Raw genomic sequence first — 17,700 nt, forward strand, 5'->3', positions numbered from 1 at the left:
AGGACACAGGGCACAGAACACAGGGCACAAGAAACAGGGCTCAGCACACAGGACACAGGACACAGGGCACAGCGCACAGGGCACAGCGCACAGGCACAGCGCACAGGGCACAGAGCACAGGGCACAGGACACAGAGCACAGGACACAGAGCACAGGGCACAGGACACAGAGCACAGGGCACAGGGCACAGGACACAGGGCACAGGGCACAGCGCACAGGGCACAGAACACAGGGCACAGGACACAGGGCACAGGACACAGGACACAGGGCACAGGGCACAGCACAGAGGACACAGGGCACAGAACACAGGGCACAAGAAACAGGGCTCAGCGCACAGGACACAGGACACAGGACACAGGACACAGGGCACAGGACACAGCACACCGAACACAGGGCACAGAGCACAGGGCACAAGAAACAGGGCTCAGCGCACAGGACACAGGACATAGGACACAGGACACAGGACACAGACACGGGACACAGGGCACAGGGCACAGGGCACAGGGAACAGCGCACAGGGCACAGCACACCGAACACAGGGCACAGAGCACAGGGCACAAGAAACAGGGCTCAGTGCACAGGACACAGGACACAGTGCACAGGGCACAGCACACAGGGCACAGAGCACAGGGCAGAGGACACAGAGCACAGGGGACAGACAGAACACAGGACACAGCGCACAGGGCACGGCACACAGGGCACAGGACACAGGGCACAGGACACAGGGCACAGGGCACAGGACACAGGGCACAGGACACAGGACACAGAACACAGGACACAGCACACAGGGCACGGCACACAGGGCACAGGACACAGGACACAGGACACAGGACACAGGACACAGGGCACAGGGCACAGCACACAGGGCACAGAGCACAGGGCAGAGGACACAGAGCACAGGGGACAGACAGAACACAGGACACAGCGCACAGGGCACGGCACACAGGGCACAGGACACAGGGCACAGGACACAGGGCACAGGGCACAGGACACAGGGCACAGGACACAGGACACAGCACACAGGGCACAGGACACAGGACACAGGACACAGGACACAGGGCACAGGGCACAGGGCAGAGGACACAGAGCACAGGGCACAGACAGAACACAGGACACAGCACACAGGACACAGCACACAAGACACAGCACACAGGACACAGGACACAGGACACAGGGTAGGGCTGAGACACGGGCGGACACGGGATGGAGCATTGCCCAGCCCAGGCCTGTGCTTATGGACCCTGTCCCTTCTGGCCCCTGTGGTGCGAGACCCCCAGTCAGCACTGGGACCAGTACTGGGGAACTGGAGCCTGGAGTGTCGCAGAGGTGCAGAGAGAGCAGAGCAAACAGATGGAGCTGGGGCTTAGCAAAGGGATGGGAAAACCCAGGAGAGGAGTTCAATATGCTGAAAAGGCAGGAGCGGGTGGGGACAAGCCGAGGCTTTCAGGAGCAAACGTTCCCTCAGGGATGGGCAACCACCTGCCTTCTGCAGACACAGGCCACTTGAAGATGTAAACTGCTTTTCAGGATGGATTTCACTCTCAGATCCTGAACTTTCTCTGCTCCATCTGCAGCCCTTCCATCTGACGCTGCAGTTCGTGAGTGCCTCAAACCGGTGCCACTGCCAAGAGGAGCTGCCACCTCCTCCACTACCTCCTCCTCCTTCTCCTCTTCCTCTTCCTCCCCCTCCTTTTCCTGCCGCTGCTCCCACCCCCAGACCAGCCACCCTGGTACCTGTGGTGCCCATGGCAGTGGGGTGGAACAGGATGGGTGTGAAGGGCCCTTCCCACCCAAAGCATTCCGTGACACCAGACAGTGCCAGGGCCCATGTGGGGCAGCAGGAGGGTCCCCACAGCAGACTCCCAATGTCCACCCAGGATGCGGGGCTGGGGAGCAGCACCCCCAGAACAGAGCTGAAGGGAGGCCAAGGCCCAGCTGAGCTTCAGTCAGTGTCCGAGCAAAACAGGCAGAGAGGGAGGTCCTGGGGGCTCTCCAGGGCTTTATGGCTTCTCGGGGCCCTGGGACACTGAGGTGTTTGATCAGTCTTGCAATAAAACCCGGGGCTTTCTTTCTGTGGAGACATCTCTGTTGGGAGAGCTGAGAGCACAGCCGGGGGGACCCCGCTGGGGACCCTGCTCCTCTTCCCAGACTAAGGGGAGCAGGAAACTCCATCCATCTCCGGGAGCTCGGTCTGCCTGTCCTCCTGTGCACCCAGCAGAGCTGCGGCTCCTGTTCCAAACGCATCGGCACTTTGCTGCATGGCAGCACTGGTTTGGGGGACAGAGGTGTTTAGTGTCACCCTCCAGTGACAGGGACAGCTCTCTCTGGGCTGGGGATCAGCCAGCAGCTTTCCCCGGAACAGCTGTGGCTCTCTAATCTCGCTCTGGAGCACGGGGGTACCGCTGCACCGTTAATCCCATCCAGCTCCGCACCGCGCGGCTGCGCAGCGCAAACCCGACACCCGCTGCTCAGCGGCCGGAGCACCCGCTGCGTCCCTGCCACGAGGCTCTGCGCAGCTCCAGGTGGGGAGCAGAGAGGAGCAGAGTGTCCCACGCAGAGCTCACGTCCCCGTGCCGTGCCAAGGACACAACACGGCTGCTGGCCTCGCAGGGTGACCGGCGTTCGCGGGACCGCGGCTCTCTGCGCCCCTTGTTGTGACCCACCGCGATGCCATCGGCCACCTCAGGCCACCCCGTGGACTGTGGCAACGGCTGGGACCTGTTCCACTCCAGGTGTCTGCCTGCACACTGAAAGGCCCCGGGATCCTCTTCTGGGCTGGCTGGGTCCCATCAGCGCTGCCTCCGCACGAGCCAGGGACACCACAGGGTGGACATCCGTGTCTGGGGTGGTGTCCTGGTGTCCCCAGTGCCCCAATGGGGCAGGATCCCTCTGTGACCCCTCTCTGGTCACAACCCCGGAGCAGCTGGACTGTCCGAATATGTGGGCTCTGGGAAAAGAGGCTGAAAATGGAACAAGGTGGATTAAACCCCCTGGGCACTGTGGGGGTCCTGAACAGAGCTCAGGGCCAACAATGCCAGCAAGGCCTGTGGGACAGGAGGGGGCTCAGCCCAGTCATGGGAGAAAACAGGGAGAAACACTAAGGAAAGGTGAAATAGTGAGTAACAAGGAACCAGAAGGAGGGGACCATGAACCACAGCAGAAACACAAAGGGGCAGCCCTTCTCCTGAAAATATTTTCCCCAATATCCAAAACCTCCCCTGGCCCAGCCTGAGGCCGTTCCCTCTCCTCCTGTCCCTGTTCCCTGGAGCAGAGCCCGACCCCCCCGGCTGTCCCCTCCTGTCAGGAGCTGTGCAGAGCCACAAGGTCCCCCCTGAGCCCCCTTTTCTCCAGGCTGAGCCCCTTCCCAGCTCCCTCAGCCCCTCCTGGGGCTCCAGCCCCTTCCCAGCTCCATTCCCGGGACACGCTCCAGCCCCTCAGGGTCTTCCTTGGCCCGAGCAGTGCCAGCCCAGGGGCCGGGCACTGCTGGGTTCCCCTGTGCCCCGGGAGGACAGAGCCGCCCATCACAGCACGGCAGAGCTGCAGGAAGGGGCTGGGACACCTTTGGGTGCCACTGCGGGGGTCCCCACCCTGCTGACCACCCCCCTGCCGCTTGTGGAGCCCGGGCAGGGCAGGGCAGGGCGTTCCCACCTCCAGGACTGGCCATGGCTTTAGATCACCAGTCCTTCAGGAGAGCACTGAAAATTCCAAGGGATTCAGAGCACCCTGGGCACGGCAACACAAACACCCCCTGGTTCCTCGGCAGCAGAGTTAAGGAGCACAGTCTGCTCGGCTTTCCTGGAAGCTGAGGGTGACTGGATGACACAGGCAAGTACTTTCAGGGGAATATCAAACAGCTTCTTAATTGAGGCTGGGAGGATGGAAAAGTCAGACAAATCCACAGTGACAACCAGACACTGGATTTATCAGGGAGGGGATGAACCGCTGGATAAACCCTCAAATCTGAGCAGACACAACCCCTCCAGCAGTGGATTCGGGCTCATTCCAGCGTCGGGAAGGGATAAATCCAGTCCTGTGCCTGCAGGGATCAGTCACGGTTCAAATCTGCTGCTGTGTCCCATCCACCGCTCTGGCAGCCCCGGGAGCTGCTGGGCACCTCGGCAGCCCCGGCTCAGACGGGTTTTGCCTCGTTTGGAGCGGGGATCGCCCACCTGCAGCCCCTCCTGCCCGCCCGGAATCCCAGCACGGAAACCGTGAATTCCCTCCTGGGAGCCCCCAGCCCCAGATACCCTCAGCAGGAGGGGGCTGCCCTGGCACGCTGATGCCTCCTGGTTTTATCCTGATTTCACCCTGATTTTTTTCCCAGGAAAGATAATATGGAGGATAAAATCCTCCTGATCTTATCCCAGGAAATGTCGGTGCCACGCCAGCAAGGGACACCCCCAGGGGACCCCCTGGGGACAGGGGGCTGCCCAGAATTTCTCTTCCACCCACAATTGTCCTTTAGGGGAGAGTAATTTTGTTCCCATCTCCCCCACCCCTGTTGCAGTATTTCCATGGCTGGACCTCTTCACCTAAAAGTAAGATTTTTTAACATAAAACTAAGAACTTTTCACTTAAAATTAAGGATCTTTCACCTAAAATGAACAATTTCTAGCCTAAAATTCAGATATTTTCACCTAAAATTAACAATTTTTAACCTAAAATTAAGAATTTTTCACCTAATAGAAAAGATTTTAATCAGAGCCTGCAGGTGGCTTCGGGCACTCCTGGAGATTCACAGCTCCAGAATCACTGAGGGTAGAAAAGTCTTGGAGATGCCCGAGCCCACCCACCCTCAGCATGGCCATGGCCACCCCTGCCGATGCCCCCAAGTGACACCTGCAGGAATTTAAACCTGGGAGTGTCTAGAGTATCTGGGAGTGACTGGAGCCATACTGGGGGTGACTCGTAGCAACTGGAACTACACTGGGGACAAATGGCATCCTACTGGGGTTAACTGGGTTACTCAGAGTTACACTAGGAGCCACTGAAACCATACTGGCAGCAACTGGGATCGTATTTGGAGCAGCTGGGCCCATGCTGGGATAAAACTGTGACCACAGTTTTGGAACTGTCTGGGAACATACCGCAAGTTACTACAGTAATGCCGGGAGTGTCTAAGAGGGGCTGGGATCACAGCGGGAATGCCGGTGCGCTGGAAGTAACCGGGATTACACCGGGCGTGCCTGGCGCCGGGACGGGACTACAACTCCCGGCGTGCTCCGCGCGCCGGCCCCACCCCCGCTATGGCTCCTACAGCCAGGACTACATGTCCCATCGCCCCCCGCGCCCGGCCGGAAGCGGCGCGATGGCGGCCCGAGCCCGGCCCGGTGCGGCCGTGGCCCCGGCCCCGGTTCCCCGCGACCCCGCGGGCTGAGGCCGCGCCCGTCCGGTACCGTCTCCCGGTGCGACCCCCCGGTCTTGCCACCGCCATGGCGCTCATCGAGGGCGTCGGCGATGAGGTGACGCTGCTGTTCGCGCTGCTGCTGGCGGCCGCCGTGCTGGGGCTCGCCTGGGCCTCCACGCGCGCCCCCGAGCCCGCGGCGCCGCCGACTGAGGCGGCCCCGAGCACGGCCCCCGCCGAGCGCAAGGCCTCGACCCCGGCCCCAGCCCCGGACCCGGCCGAAGGAGCGGCGGCGTCCGATGAGGCGGCGGGGCTGCGGCACCGGAACCCTCCCGCGGCCGCCCCCGAGGGCCCCGCCGAGCCCACGCTGGTGCTGCGGCTCAAGTTCCTGAACGACACGGAGCGCCTGGCGCGGGTGCGCCCCGGGGACACCGTGGGTGCGCTCAAGAGGTGAGGGCGTGCGGGCGGGGGCGACTTGTCCCGGCTCGGGGGTCCCCGGGCCCCGCTGGGCGTCCCTCCCCTCCCCGCAGCACCTGGCGGGGGACAGCGCTGTCCCGGGGCAAGTGGCCTGTGCCCGGGTAGCCGTGCCGGGTGCCCGTGCCTGGGTGCCCGTGCCCGGGTGCCCGTGCCTATCCCTGGGGCCGTGGGACAGCCCGCGCTGGCAGAGCACACCTGGGGTGGCTGACGGGCACAGCACGCGCGGTGTGCGGGCAGGGCAGGGCGGGAGGGCCGTGGTGGGTGCGTTGGCAGGGGGTGAAGGGGGGACTGTCCCGGCAGGTGACAGCCGGGGCAGGCACAGGTGTGCGGGGTCAGGTGCGCAGGGCAGGGCGGGGGCTCAGGGTGGGCACATTCGTAGGATGTGGATGAAGAAACTGAGCTGGCAAGTGACGCTTGGGGCGGCTGACGGGGACACGCAGGCTCAGCCGTGCGGGTGGCGCAGGAGGTGGGTCAGAGGGGCCTGTCCTGTCAGCGGTGTGACCGGTGTCCCCGTCTCCTCCAGGACCTACTTCCCGGGGCAGGAGCAGCAGGTGCGGTTGATCTACCAGGGGCAGCTGCTGCGTGACGACACCCAGAGCCTGGCAGGGCTGCACCTGGGCCACCTGAGCGTCCTGCACTGCCACCTGTCCCCGCCCAGCGTGGCCCCCACGGCCCCCGGCAGCCCCGGTCCCCGCAGCCCCGCGCCCGCCGCGCTGGGCGTGGGCAGCCTGGCGCTGCCGCTCTTCGTGCTGCTGCTGGCCCTGCTCTGGTACCTGCAGCTGCAGCACCGACACGTCTTCACCGCCACCGCCACCACCTGCCTGGCCGGCCTCACCCTGCTCGTCACCTTCGTGGCCTTCGCCATGTACCGCAGATAGCGCGGCCCGGCCCAGCGCCTGGGACACGCGGGACCTGGAGCCACGCCTGGGACCCTCAGAGCCTGCCCGCCCCACCGGGGGCGCGGAGGGCTCTGCCTTCAGCCCGCTCAGCGTTTCGGGGGCACGTGGGGCCTGCCCGCTGCACCTGAAGCGGGGGCTGGGCCCTGCGCTGTGTCCCCCACGGGCCCAGGAGTCCCGAGCAGGCCACCCACACCCTGTCTGCACACAGGGGCTGTGGCGGCAGTGGGGGCTCGGCTACCTCGGGGGGGTCCCGCTGCCCCCCGTCCCTGCGTGCAGCATCCCCCCAGGCGCTCGGCGTGCAGAGGCTCCTCGGCTGCGGTCCTGCCCGAGCTGCTCTCCGTGCCCGCGGAGCTTCTCCTCCTGGGACTGCGGCCTGGCCCCTCCCTGGGGCCGCTCCCGGGGCTCCCGCTGCCTGGGGAGGGACATGAGCCCTGGCGTGCCGAGGGTCCCGGTGCCGGCGGGATGCGCTCGTGAGGTGCCTGTGCCGGGGGAGGATTCGTGCCCCCAGGCGGTCCCGGTGCCGGGGGTGGCTGCGCTCCCCACTGTCCCGGGGGTTCCGATGCTGTGTTGGGGGGTCCCGCCCCCCGCCGCCGTTCCGATTAAAGCGGAAGGACTGTGACCGGCCGTGGCGTCCCGGTTGTGCTGCGCCGCGGGTCGGGGCGGTGGCGGCAGCGTGCGACCGGGAACCGGGGCTGGGGGCGGGGCCCCGGGAGGGGCGGGGCCCCGGGAGGGGCGGGGCCTGGCTCCTCCCGCCACGCGCTCCGCAGGGCGGTAGCGCGCCTGCGCTGGTGGCACCGCCCCGCTGTCGGCGGAGCTCTCGCTCATTGGCGGAGGTGCGGCGCTGATTTGCATGCCGCGCGCGCCGGCTCCGCCCCGGAAGTGCCGCGCGCGGGGCGGGGCCGCAGGAAGATGGCGGCGGGGCTGCGCTCCCGGGCCGTGGCCGTGTCCCGGCGGCGCTGAGCGGCGGCGGTGGCGGCGGGAGCGAGCGGCCGCCAGCGCCATGTACGGCCGGGCTGGGCCGGGCCGGGTGGGGGCGGGCAGGGAGTCCCGCCGGAGGGGACCAGGGCGGGCCTGGTGCCGGTGGAGGTCGGGGTATGCCCGGGAGAGGGGCGGGCGCTGTGGGGCGGGGGACGCCGGGCAGGTGGGAGGTCCCGGCACCGCGGGGCCGGGCGGGACGTGGGCCCCGACAGGGCGGCGGGCCCGGTGCCGGGGGGCTGTGCGGGCGGGGATCCCGGTGGGTGGGGGGAGCGGCCGGCCGTGCCCCCCGCCGGCCCCGGCCGTCCCGCGGTTCCCCCCGTCACGCCCCCGCCGGTCTGTCCCGCAGGGTCCTCCGGAGCCGCGGAGCCCCCCGCGCCGCGCCGCCCCCGCCATGCTGTGCCCGCTGCTGTGCCCATGGCTCCGCGCTCTGACCCGGGCGGGCCCGCGGGGCCCGGCTGCCCGTGAGCGCCGCGGTGCCGCGATGTTCCCCGCCTGCTGCTGCGCCGGCAAGGCCAGGCCGCGGCTGCTGCTGCCCCTGGACCCCTACGGCCATGGGCTGCTGCCCACCGTGCACCCGGACGGCGGCCGGGGCCGGGCCCACGGCAAGAGGAAGAGCTGGAACTTCATCCACGAGAAGATGAGCTACGACACTTTCTTCACCATGAAGCGGCTGATCGAGCGCTCACGCAGCGTGGGCGAGGTGCTCCGCTGGGTCACGCAGAACCCGGGCAAGGTGTCGGCGAGTCACTACCCCATAGCGCTTCACAAGCTGGGGCAGCTCCTGCAGCAGCAGCCAGGGCCGCCCGTGGGGGCTGGGGACGGCCGCGGGCCCGCGGGGCAGGTGCTGGAGCAGCCCGAGTTCCACGTGCTCTGCCAGGCCATCGTCAGCGGCTGCGCCAAGTTCGACAACTTCAGCATCGTCAACTGCCTGTACGCGGCGGCCGCGCTGGGTGAGCTCCGGGGGTCTCGGGGGGGAGCACAGCGCTGCGGCAGCGCCAGGGCCGGCTCGGCCGGCATTTCTGTGGTGCTGGGCTCGTGGCAGACGGAGCTGTGGGGCTCTGGGCACGGCTCGGGGGGCTCAGCTCAGCGGGGATGCTCTGCTCCTCCAGGGCAGGAGGGCTGAGTGTCCGTAGCTGACCAGGAGGTCGACGCTGGGCAGCCCTGCTTGGCAGGATGATTATCAGCCACTCCTGGGGCCCATCTGGTTCCAGCTGGAGTTCCAAGCCCTGAAAACCAGGAAACACCTGAGCACCGATGGGGGAGACCATGGGTTTGGCTGCACTCTTGGAGGGCACAAGCCCCATGTCACCGGGTGTTGCTGTGTAGGAGAGAGGGTTTGGGGTCTTTGGGTTCCTGTGCAGCTTCCTTGGGGTGCTGCTGAGCTGGGGAGGCTGCATCCCGCGGGGCTGCATTCCAGGGAAGGCTGCGTCCCAGAGGTGCCTCCTTCTGTGGGCCGGGGTGACCCTGCAAGCTCTCCTGCTGCAAGGAAGGGGATGGGGTCCACATCCAAAGAGGAGTGGACAGCAGGGCAGTACGGGAACTCTTCCCTTCTGTCCCACTCAGGGGAGGCCCTACCTGCACAGCTGCTTCCAGCTCTGAAGCCCAACAGCAGAAAGACATGGAGCAAGCCCAGAGGAGGCCACGGAGATGCTCCGAGAGCTGGAGATGGACTTTGGACAAGGGCCTGGAGGGACAGGACAAGGGGGAATGGTTTCCCACAGCCAGAGGGGCAGGGTTAGATGAGATATTGGAAAGGAATTCTTCCCTGGGAGGGTTAGGAGGCCCTGGCACAAGTTGCTCAGAGAAGCTGTTGCTGCCCCATCCCTAGAAGTGTTCAAGGCAGGTTGGACAGGGCTTGGAACAACCTGGTCTAGTGGAAGGTGTCCCTGGTCACGGCAGGAGGTTGTAAGTGGATGATCTTTAAGGGCCCTTCCAACCCAAACAATTCCAGGATTCCACGATCTGGCGGGTGCCTGCCCTCCTGCCCGTGGCTCCCCCCATCCTGTTCTTGTTCCCGTTTCCCGCAGCCTTCCCGGGCCAGGGCTCGGTGGAGCCGCCCGGCCGTGGTTGACGCAGTAACCCGAGCCCCTGCCGGGGCTGGGGGGCCGGTCCTGCCCGCCGTCCCCAGGCCGGCGGCGCCGGGTGTTTGTTGACACTGAGCCGGGGCTGCTGGCGCCGCTGCCCTCGCCAGGCTCCCCGTGCTGGGCCCCCCACAGCTCCTCTGTGCCCCCCACTTCGTTCTGCCCCCTTGTCCCTCATTAACACAAACTCCAGCTTTCTGTTGAGGCCTTTTTATGGAACAAAGCGGCTGCTCAGACCAATTCTGCACGTTCCCCCAGCTGAGCTCTGATTAACAATAACCCGCAGTGACTCGCCCTGCGCTGCCCTGCGGCCTGTGCCCGCCCAAATCCTGGGGTGATGGGGAACTCCAGGCCCCCCCAGTGCTCTTTGCCTCTGCTGAGGAGATCCCTCCTGACAGCCAAGGCACTGAGCCTGTGCCCAGGCCTGGATAACACGTCCCGAGCTGCAGGGAAGTGTTTCCCTGGGAGCCAGGTCGCACAAGCTACAGCTGAGCTGGGAAACAGGAGAAGGTCAAAAAAGCCAAAGGATTAGTCCCTGCTGGAACAAACAGGGTTTAGTTTGGTCACATGGGATGTCACAGTTGTTTTCCAACCACAACTTTTTTTTATGAACTTTTTAAGGTGAGTTTTTTGAGTGCCCAGAGCCCCTGGAAGTGCTCCAGGCCAGGTTGGAGCAACCTGGTCTAGTGGAAGTGACCCTGTCCATGGCAGAGGGGTGGAACTGGATGGGATTTAAAGTTCCTTCCAACCCAAAACAGTCTGAGATTTTGGGATTCTGTGAATTACTTGTCTTTGATATGTTTGAGACTTTGGAAATGAGCCTTGCTACTGCGGGTGAGCTGCAGGGCTCCCATTCCAGTGGGATGGGTGGGAATGACCCCACAGCTCCACGCAGTGTTTGCCATGGTGCGGATGCTCTGATGTTCTGCCGGTGCTTTGCCTTCCCCTCCCTACCCCTTCTCGGTTTGGTCACTGATCCAGCACGTCCATCCTGTCATGGCAGCGGCCTCCTGCCCGGGCTCCGGAGGTGTTTGTGCCGTGGAGCTGAGGCGTGTCCACGGGGCTGAGCCGTGCCCGGATCTGAGCCTTGCCTGTGCCCCTCGCTCTCCAGGTCTGCCCGGGGAGTCTCCGCTCGTGCGGGTGCTGGAGGACGAGTCCCGCAGCCGCCTGGGCCGCTTCAACCAGAAGGACGTGTCGATGGTGTTCAGCAGCGTGATGCGGCTGCACCCCTCCAGCCCCCACCCGCTGGTCGAGTCCTGCCTCAGCAGCCTGGAGCGGCACCTGGAGAAGGAGCGGCACCCCCAGACCCTCTTCCTGCTGCTCTCCTACTACCGGCTGCGGGCGCAGGCGCTGCAGGGCCACGCGGCCTCCGACCAGCAGCTCATCAACAACCGCAAGATCCTGCGCCTGGTGCGGCACACGCTGGGCCAGGTGAGCGCCATGAGGGAGCATGAGCTGGCGCTGCTGGACGAGATGCTGGCCCTGTGTGCCCAGGAGGCCAACAACAAGGCCCTGGAGGCCATCTTCAGCTCCCAGCTCTTCTACGAGAACCGGCAGGAGCGCTTCATTCGCAGCATGGCAGGTGAGGGGTGCCCAGGTGGGGTCCGGCGTTGCCACGCGCATTGGGGCTGCAGGGCTCTGGTCAGGCAGAGGACATGGGGGCCTCTGGCCGGGTGGGGGGCAGCCTCGCAGATGCCTTCCCTGGCCCTGGGCGTGTTTGGGTGGTGCAACCTCAGCTGAGACCCTGCTAAGCCGCAGAACTGGAGCAGAAGGATCCCCGTGTCATGGCCACCCTTGTCACTGACAGCCCAGCCCTTTGACAGGCTGGGAGCCCCCCATTCCTCTAGGGACTGGGAGGGACCAGGAGCCCCCCATTCTTTCAGGGACTGTTTTCCCACGGTGCCTCCAGGCTGGGCACAGTGGAGTTTCGGTGGGGTTTTGCAGAAGGCCCCACCTGTGCACATTCCAGCTGTGCTCCATCTGTGCCTTCTGGCTGCGTATGACAGGAATCTGCCTCAGCCTCTCACCTGACCCATACCTGAGGGTTTTTAGGAGCCACCTGGCTTTTGAGGTTTTTGGGACTGGTGCTCCTGTCCGGTCCTGTCCTCCCACCTGCCTGGGCTGTGGTGACTGCAGAGGACCTGGGGTGGGGACAGAGCTGGCCCCTGTGACGGCCTCCCCGCTGTGTTGGCTCGGCAGAGTGGCTGCCCCGGAAGGCAGAGAACCTCACCCCCTACACCATGGCCCTCATCGCCAAGTACGTGGCACGGCACCGGCTGCGTGAGCCGCGGCTGCTCGACACCATCGCCAACTTCCTGCTGAAGCGCGGCGAGCAGCTCGACAGCAAGGTGAGCGCTCACGAACCTCTGTGGGCACACCCGGGCAGAGGAGCCATGGCCCTTCTCCATTAGGATGGGGCATTCCAGGGGACACGGGGCCGTGCACCTAGTCCACCTAGTCCTAGGTGGGTTCTGAGCATCCGTCTTTTCGTGGCACTGGGCAGGTGGCCCCAGCCTATCCCTTGTCCCAGCCCGGCCCCACACGCCTCTCTTGCCGCAGGTGATCCAGAAGTTGGTGTTTCCCTTCAGCCGGATGAACTATCGCCCCTCCAACCACGGCGAGCTCTTCCCCAAGCTGGAGGCCATCTTGGAGCAGAAGGCCGGCAGCTCCCCACTGGCCACCGTCAACATCCTCATGTCCATGTTCCAGCTCAGCCACTTCCCACAGACCGTCCTGCACCAGGTCTTCTCCCCAGGCTTCATCACCAATGTCATGAGTACGTGGGGCCGTTGCTGGGCGCTCCCAGCTGGCAGAGCCCCAGCTGGGCTAAGGGTGGCCCCGGCGGCGCGGCTGGGCCGGGGGGTGCCGGTCCCGGTGGGCTCCATGCGCGCTGCCCCGCAGGCAGCCCCTACGCGCTGATCGTGCGCCGGTACCTGTCGCTGCTGGACGCGGCGGTGGAGCTGGAGTTCCGCGAGTACAGCGGCCCCCGCCTCGACCCGCGCTACCGCGTCCTCATGTTCGAGCACGCCCTGACCGCCGACGAGGCCAACAGAAAGTACAGGTCAGGGGGCGAGGGGGAGCAGCCCTGCTGTCCCTTGCAGTCGGGGACAGGGGGTCTGTCACCTGCTCTGGCAGGATCCCACGTGGTGCCAGCATGAAGGCTTCTATGGCAGCTCCAAAGCCTGTGGGGTAGCACTCTAGAATCACAGAATAACTTAGAATTGCAGAATTGTTTGGGTTGGGAAAGCCTCGGAGACCTCAGTGAAGAAGAGGTGATATTCATACAGGGAGAACTGGTTTGGAAAGGCCTCCAAGTCCAGCCAGAGTTACCAACAGCGGGGGGCAGAAGCTGGGTGCAGAGGTTCCCTTCCCAAGGCATTCTCGCAGTCAGTGCCCTCTCTCTTGCCACTCCAGCCTCACCACACCCCAGGCTTTTTGGGGGATACCACCTGCTGGAAGCAGGACGTACAGGAGGTCAGGAGACTGGTGTACAGGTGAAGGCTTTCAGATTGACAATGAGGAGAGCAAAAAATCAGATTATGAAAGTGCATCCTGCACATCCCATTTCCCCAGCAGGACCTGGGCAGAGGAGGAGGAGGAGGAGGAAGGGTGCTTGCATGAAGGGACTGCACATCTGGATGAAAATGTCATAACAATGCTGGGTCACCTAGCCCCTGAGCCCACCTGTGCCCCAGCACTGCTAAGGCCATCGCTGACCATGTCCCCTAGTGCCACATCCATGTGGCTCAGAGATGGGGACTCCCCCCTGCCCTGGGCAGTGGTGCCAGGGCTGGGCAGCCCTTTTTGGGGGGCTTTTGGTGTCCCAATACTGCGAGGAGCTTTTCTGCAAAAGGAACTGGAGCCCATCCCCTCTTGGCTTCCAACAGCAGAGCCCAAAACTCCAGGCCTGTGCATCCCACTCCTGGGGGTTCCCATCTCCACGTTGATGTACTCAGCACCAACGGTGCTGGGGGGACATGCCAGCCCCTGCAGTGCCCCCCTGATTGTCCCCTCCTTGCAGCTACAAGGGGCTGGTGGCCGAGGCTCTGCGACAGCTGGTGGGGGAGGAATGCTACCGGCAGGACGAGGTGCTGCCTCCTGGGTACTGCACAGGTAACCCCCCGGGCTGTGGGCTGCCCGCTGGGATCTGGGGGCTGAGGGTGGGAGGTCATTTGGGGCAGAATGAGTTCTGGCTGCTTTGTCACTGCCTTCCCTGTGACACTGCCTTTGGGACAAAGCTCCCTGAGCCCTCCCACTGAAGAAGGGGGGTTCCCCTGTGTCTGCTGGCTCAGAGTCCCACCTGGGGCACAGAGTTCCTGAGCCCGTGTCCCATCAGTTGCTGTTCCCTGTTCTCTCTCCCGCAGACTTCCTGCTGTGGATCAACCGCTCCGGCACAGTGCTGCCTCTCTCGCGCGTTCCAGCAGCTTCCAGGGCACCCCCAGCCACGTCCCCCGTCGCCATGTCCCTGCGGTCCAGCGTCCTCGCCCTCACCTCAGATTTGCAGGACTTTGCCCCGTTTGCTCCAGAGACGCCCAGCAGCCCCCCAGGCCCCCGGGAGAGCGGCCGGGCCGGGCGGTTCCTGCCGGCGCTCTGCCCGGCCCCGGGGGGGCCCTGCTTCCAGCCCCCCTCGGACTATTACTGCGGGCTGAGCAAGGAGCCGTCCCTGGCCAGCCCGGGCAGCTCCACGCTCAGCAGCCCCTCCGAGTGTCTCTCGGCGCCGCCGCCCGGCACCCCCGACTGCTCCCCGCGCACCTCCACCGCCTCCCTCTTCCAGTTCCCCATCGGCAAAATCCTGGAGGAGGAGGAGGAGGCCGCCGGCTGTCCTGGCCAAGAGCACGGCTGCTTCCAGGGGGAGCAGGCCCAGGAGCAGCCTGAGGAGCGGAGCCCCCCAGCCAGCGAGGATGCCGGCCCCCCGCCCTCACCGTGCCGGCCCAGCCCCAAGCGGGGCCCGGGCGAAGGGCCACAGGGAGCCGAGGAGATCCAGAGGTACGGGCGGGGCCACGTCCCCGGGAATGTCCCTGGTCCCTTTCAGCAGGACAGCCACCCTGGCACTGCCCTGGCCTCCTGCTCGCTGAGACACTCGGCCCTGGCCCCTCCCTGCCCAGTGCCCTGTGGCACCTGCAGACCCCTGTCCCCAGTGCGCTGGGGTGCTGGACACAGCTGTCCCTGCCACCAGCAGGGTCTGGGTCAGCTGGGGTGCTGCTCCTCAGCTGCCACGGTGCCGAGGAGCGGGGTCCATGGGGTGGGGTGATCCTGGGGCGTGGGGTGACGCTGCACTCCCTGCTGTCCCCTGTACAGGGTGGTGCTGTCGGTCAATGACAAGTGGCACTACTGCCAGAACTCCGACATCCTGGTGGGCTCCCGGGCCATGAGGGACCGGCACCTGCGGCTGCTGGGATACTGTCTGGTGCAGGTGAGTGGGACTGCCTCACCTCCTCGGGGCCAGGGGACACAGCGGGTGATGGGCTACGAGCTGGCATCTGATGGGCTCAGAGCTGGCATCCCCTGGAAAGATGGGCCCAGACCTGGCATCCCCTGTGTAAACACTGCTGTCCCTGTGAGAGGAAGCAGGGATGACTCATCCTCATGTCTCCTTGCCCTCCCCCACCCCATGCAGGACTTTTTCCATGCAGCTGGTGGGTGACACCAGCCCTGATGGAAAGCAGAGACAAGGGACAGTCTGTCCTGTGAGCTAAGACCCAACCTGAGCGAGGGGAAGGGGAAGGGGAGGGTGTTCAGCCCAGGCTGGCAGACACAGCCACAGTGGCAGCATCAGGTGTGGGGCCTCAGGGTGGAATCAGGTGCGGGGGGACACACATGGGTCCACATGTGATGACCTGTGATCCTGTGTGCCAAGGGGGCTGCAGGGAGGTCGGTTCACCTTCTGTGCCAGAGCCCTGCCCGCCCTGGTTCCAGCCCCAGCTGAACCCCTGGTTCCCTGCCGAATGCTGGGACTGGGAGAGCCCTCAGGTGTGCAGCTCCTTTGGCAAACTCCAGGTGTTGGTTTAGGATGTGCAGCTCCCACGTGCTACTTTTTGGGTGGTTTTAGCCTGAGGATGAGTCTTTCTGAGGAAAATGGCACTGGAAATGAGCCCTCTGTCCTGTTCACTCTTGCACTGCAGAGAGGACCAGGATTGCAGCAGTGCCTCCACCATGCCATCCCACACCCTTTCCCAAACAATCTCACTCCGTGCTGCCACCAGGCTGTGCCAGCCACAGCTCCCTCCTCATTCTAGAGCTCAGCAGCCCAGAGCCCCGTGTTTGTGCAGAGCTCCAGATCCTGTGACTCTGCTGAGGAATCACCTGGGAGCTGCCCAGCAGTGAGGCTGGAGCAGGGCCAGCTCTCCCTTGAGTTGGTCTTTGGGCTGGGCTGGGCTGTGCTGGCCAGGGCTCTCTGTGTCCCTCCTGCAGAAGGCACAGCAGGGACCCAGCTGAAGGGACCTTAAAGCCCATCCAGTGCCAGCCCCTGCCATGGGCAGGGACACCTTCAACTGTCCCAGTCTGCTCCAAGCCCCAGTGTCCAACCTGGCCTTGGACACTTCCAGGAGCAGCCACAGCTTCTCTGGGCACCCTCTGCCACGGCCTGCCCACCCTCCCAGCCAGGAATTCCTTCCCAGTCTCGCACCTATCCCTGCCCTCTGGCAGTGGGAAGCCATTCCCCGTTGTTTTGTCCCTCCAGGCTCTTGACCTAAGTCCCTCTCCAACTCTTCTTGGAGCCCCTTTAGGCACTGGAAGGGGCTCTAAAGGGTCTCCCCAGAGCCTTCTCTTTCCAGGTGAACACCCCCAGCTCTCACCTGTGGGTTGAGGGGCTCCAGCCCTCAGAAGCTTTATTCCTGCCCTGTGCTGCCAGTGGCTGGAGCATGGGTCCCAGTGACCCTCAGTCCTGCTCTGTGAGTGCTGCTGGTGCCCTCAGGGCTGTTGGACCCGCAGGGTTTCCAGTCCCCCCAGTTCCCTGTCACCTTTCATGGAGGGTGCTGACAGGGGCTCGAGGGTGGGGTGAGGCTTGAGATTCCTCCCTCTGTGTGCCTGCACCACCTGTCCAGGGCTGAGCTCAGGCTGGACGAGCCTGGAGCTGGGCATTGTCTGCACATGCCATGCCATTGTCCACACTTGTGTCCATGCCCTCGGCAGGAGCTGCGCTGCCTTCCTTCTCCAGGGAGGGATCTGCGTCCTGGTTCTTCCTCCCACCACCACAGCAGGCTGGGTGGGGCTGGGGGCTGGGGGCACTGGGGATACAGGTGGGGCCAGACATGCTGTCACCTCTCTGACATCGTCCCTGTCCCCTCACAGCTGCCCTACACGGAGCTGGAGAAGGTGAGTGGCATCGAGGAGGCCAAGCACTACCTGCGGCAGAAGCTGAGGGAGCTGCGCTTCTGAGGGACGGATCTGGGGGGTGTGGGGGGGGGCCAGGTGGGTGCTGCCAGCCCCTTCCCCTGTGCAGGGGGATAAGGAGCTGCCCCCCATCCCGGGGGTCAGGGGGATATGGAGATGCTCCCCATCTCGGGGGGTCAGGCTGTGGGGTCAGGCCGTGGGCACCTGCTCCTGCAGTGGGGCTGGGGGAGTGTGAGATTATTTATTGCTGTTATGGGGGGCTGGGGTGTGACTTGAGGGGTGCTGGGGGGGGTGGGGGGAGTTACTGGGGAAGGTCCCTCACGGCCCCCCTGCCCCGGTGCTGCCGCTTCAGCCCGGTCTGTTGCTGCTGTTGGGCCTGGCCTGGGCTTCCCTGGGCACTGGGGGTTATCCCTGTGTTCCCAACACGGCGTCTGGGCTGGGGCGCTGGGCCTGGCCCCTCCGTGGGGCGCAGGGGTCCCGGGGGGCTGCAGTGGGTCCTGTGCAGGGCCGGGAGCGGGTGTGCACATGAGGCTGTTCCCAGGGCCTGGGCCCGGAGGAGGGGGGTGTTAGGGAAGGGGGAGCTTTCCAA

General features: G+C 64.9%; 2 protein-coding genes across 2 annotated transcripts; both read left to right on the forward strand.

The window, feature by feature from the left end:
• Positions 1-5,298: 5,298 nt before the first annotated feature.
• On the forward strand, positions 5,299-7,339 carry TMUB1 (transmembrane and ubiquitin like domain containing 1). Its single transcript, XM_053947314.1, has 2 exons — positions 5,299-5,794; positions 6,345-7,339. Exons 1-2 carry the CDS (start codon positions 5,433-5,435, stop codon positions 6,697-6,699), a joined length of 717 nt encoding a protein of 238 aa, XP_053803289.1. The 5' UTR covers positions 5,299-5,432; the 3' UTR covers positions 6,700-7,339.
• Positions 7,340-7,619: 280 nt separating this feature from the next.
• Positions 7,620-17,676, forward strand: FASTK (Fas activated serine/threonine kinase). The gene is made up of 10 exons (XM_053935106.1): positions 7,620-7,722; positions 8,045-8,648; positions 10,891-11,361; positions 11,979-12,127; positions 12,339-12,555; positions 12,681-12,840; positions 13,801-13,892; positions 14,144-14,765; positions 15,078-15,192; positions 17,070-17,676. The coding sequence occupies exons 2-10, from the start codon at positions 8,090-8,092 to the stop codon at positions 17,154-17,156; spliced, it is 2,472 nt and encodes an 823-aa protein (XP_053791081.1). The 5' UTR covers positions 7,620-7,722; positions 8,045-8,089; the 3' UTR covers positions 17,157-17,676.
• The last annotated feature ends 24 nt before the right edge of the window (positions 17,677-17,700 follow it).

This window comes from Vidua chalybeata, chromosome 1 (assembly GCF_026979565.1).
Source record: "Vidua chalybeata isolate OUT-0048 chromosome 1, bVidCha1 merged haplotype, whole genome shotgun sequence".
Taxonomy (NCBI): Eukaryota; Metazoa; Chordata; class Aves; order Passeriformes; family Viduidae; genus Vidua; species Vidua chalybeata.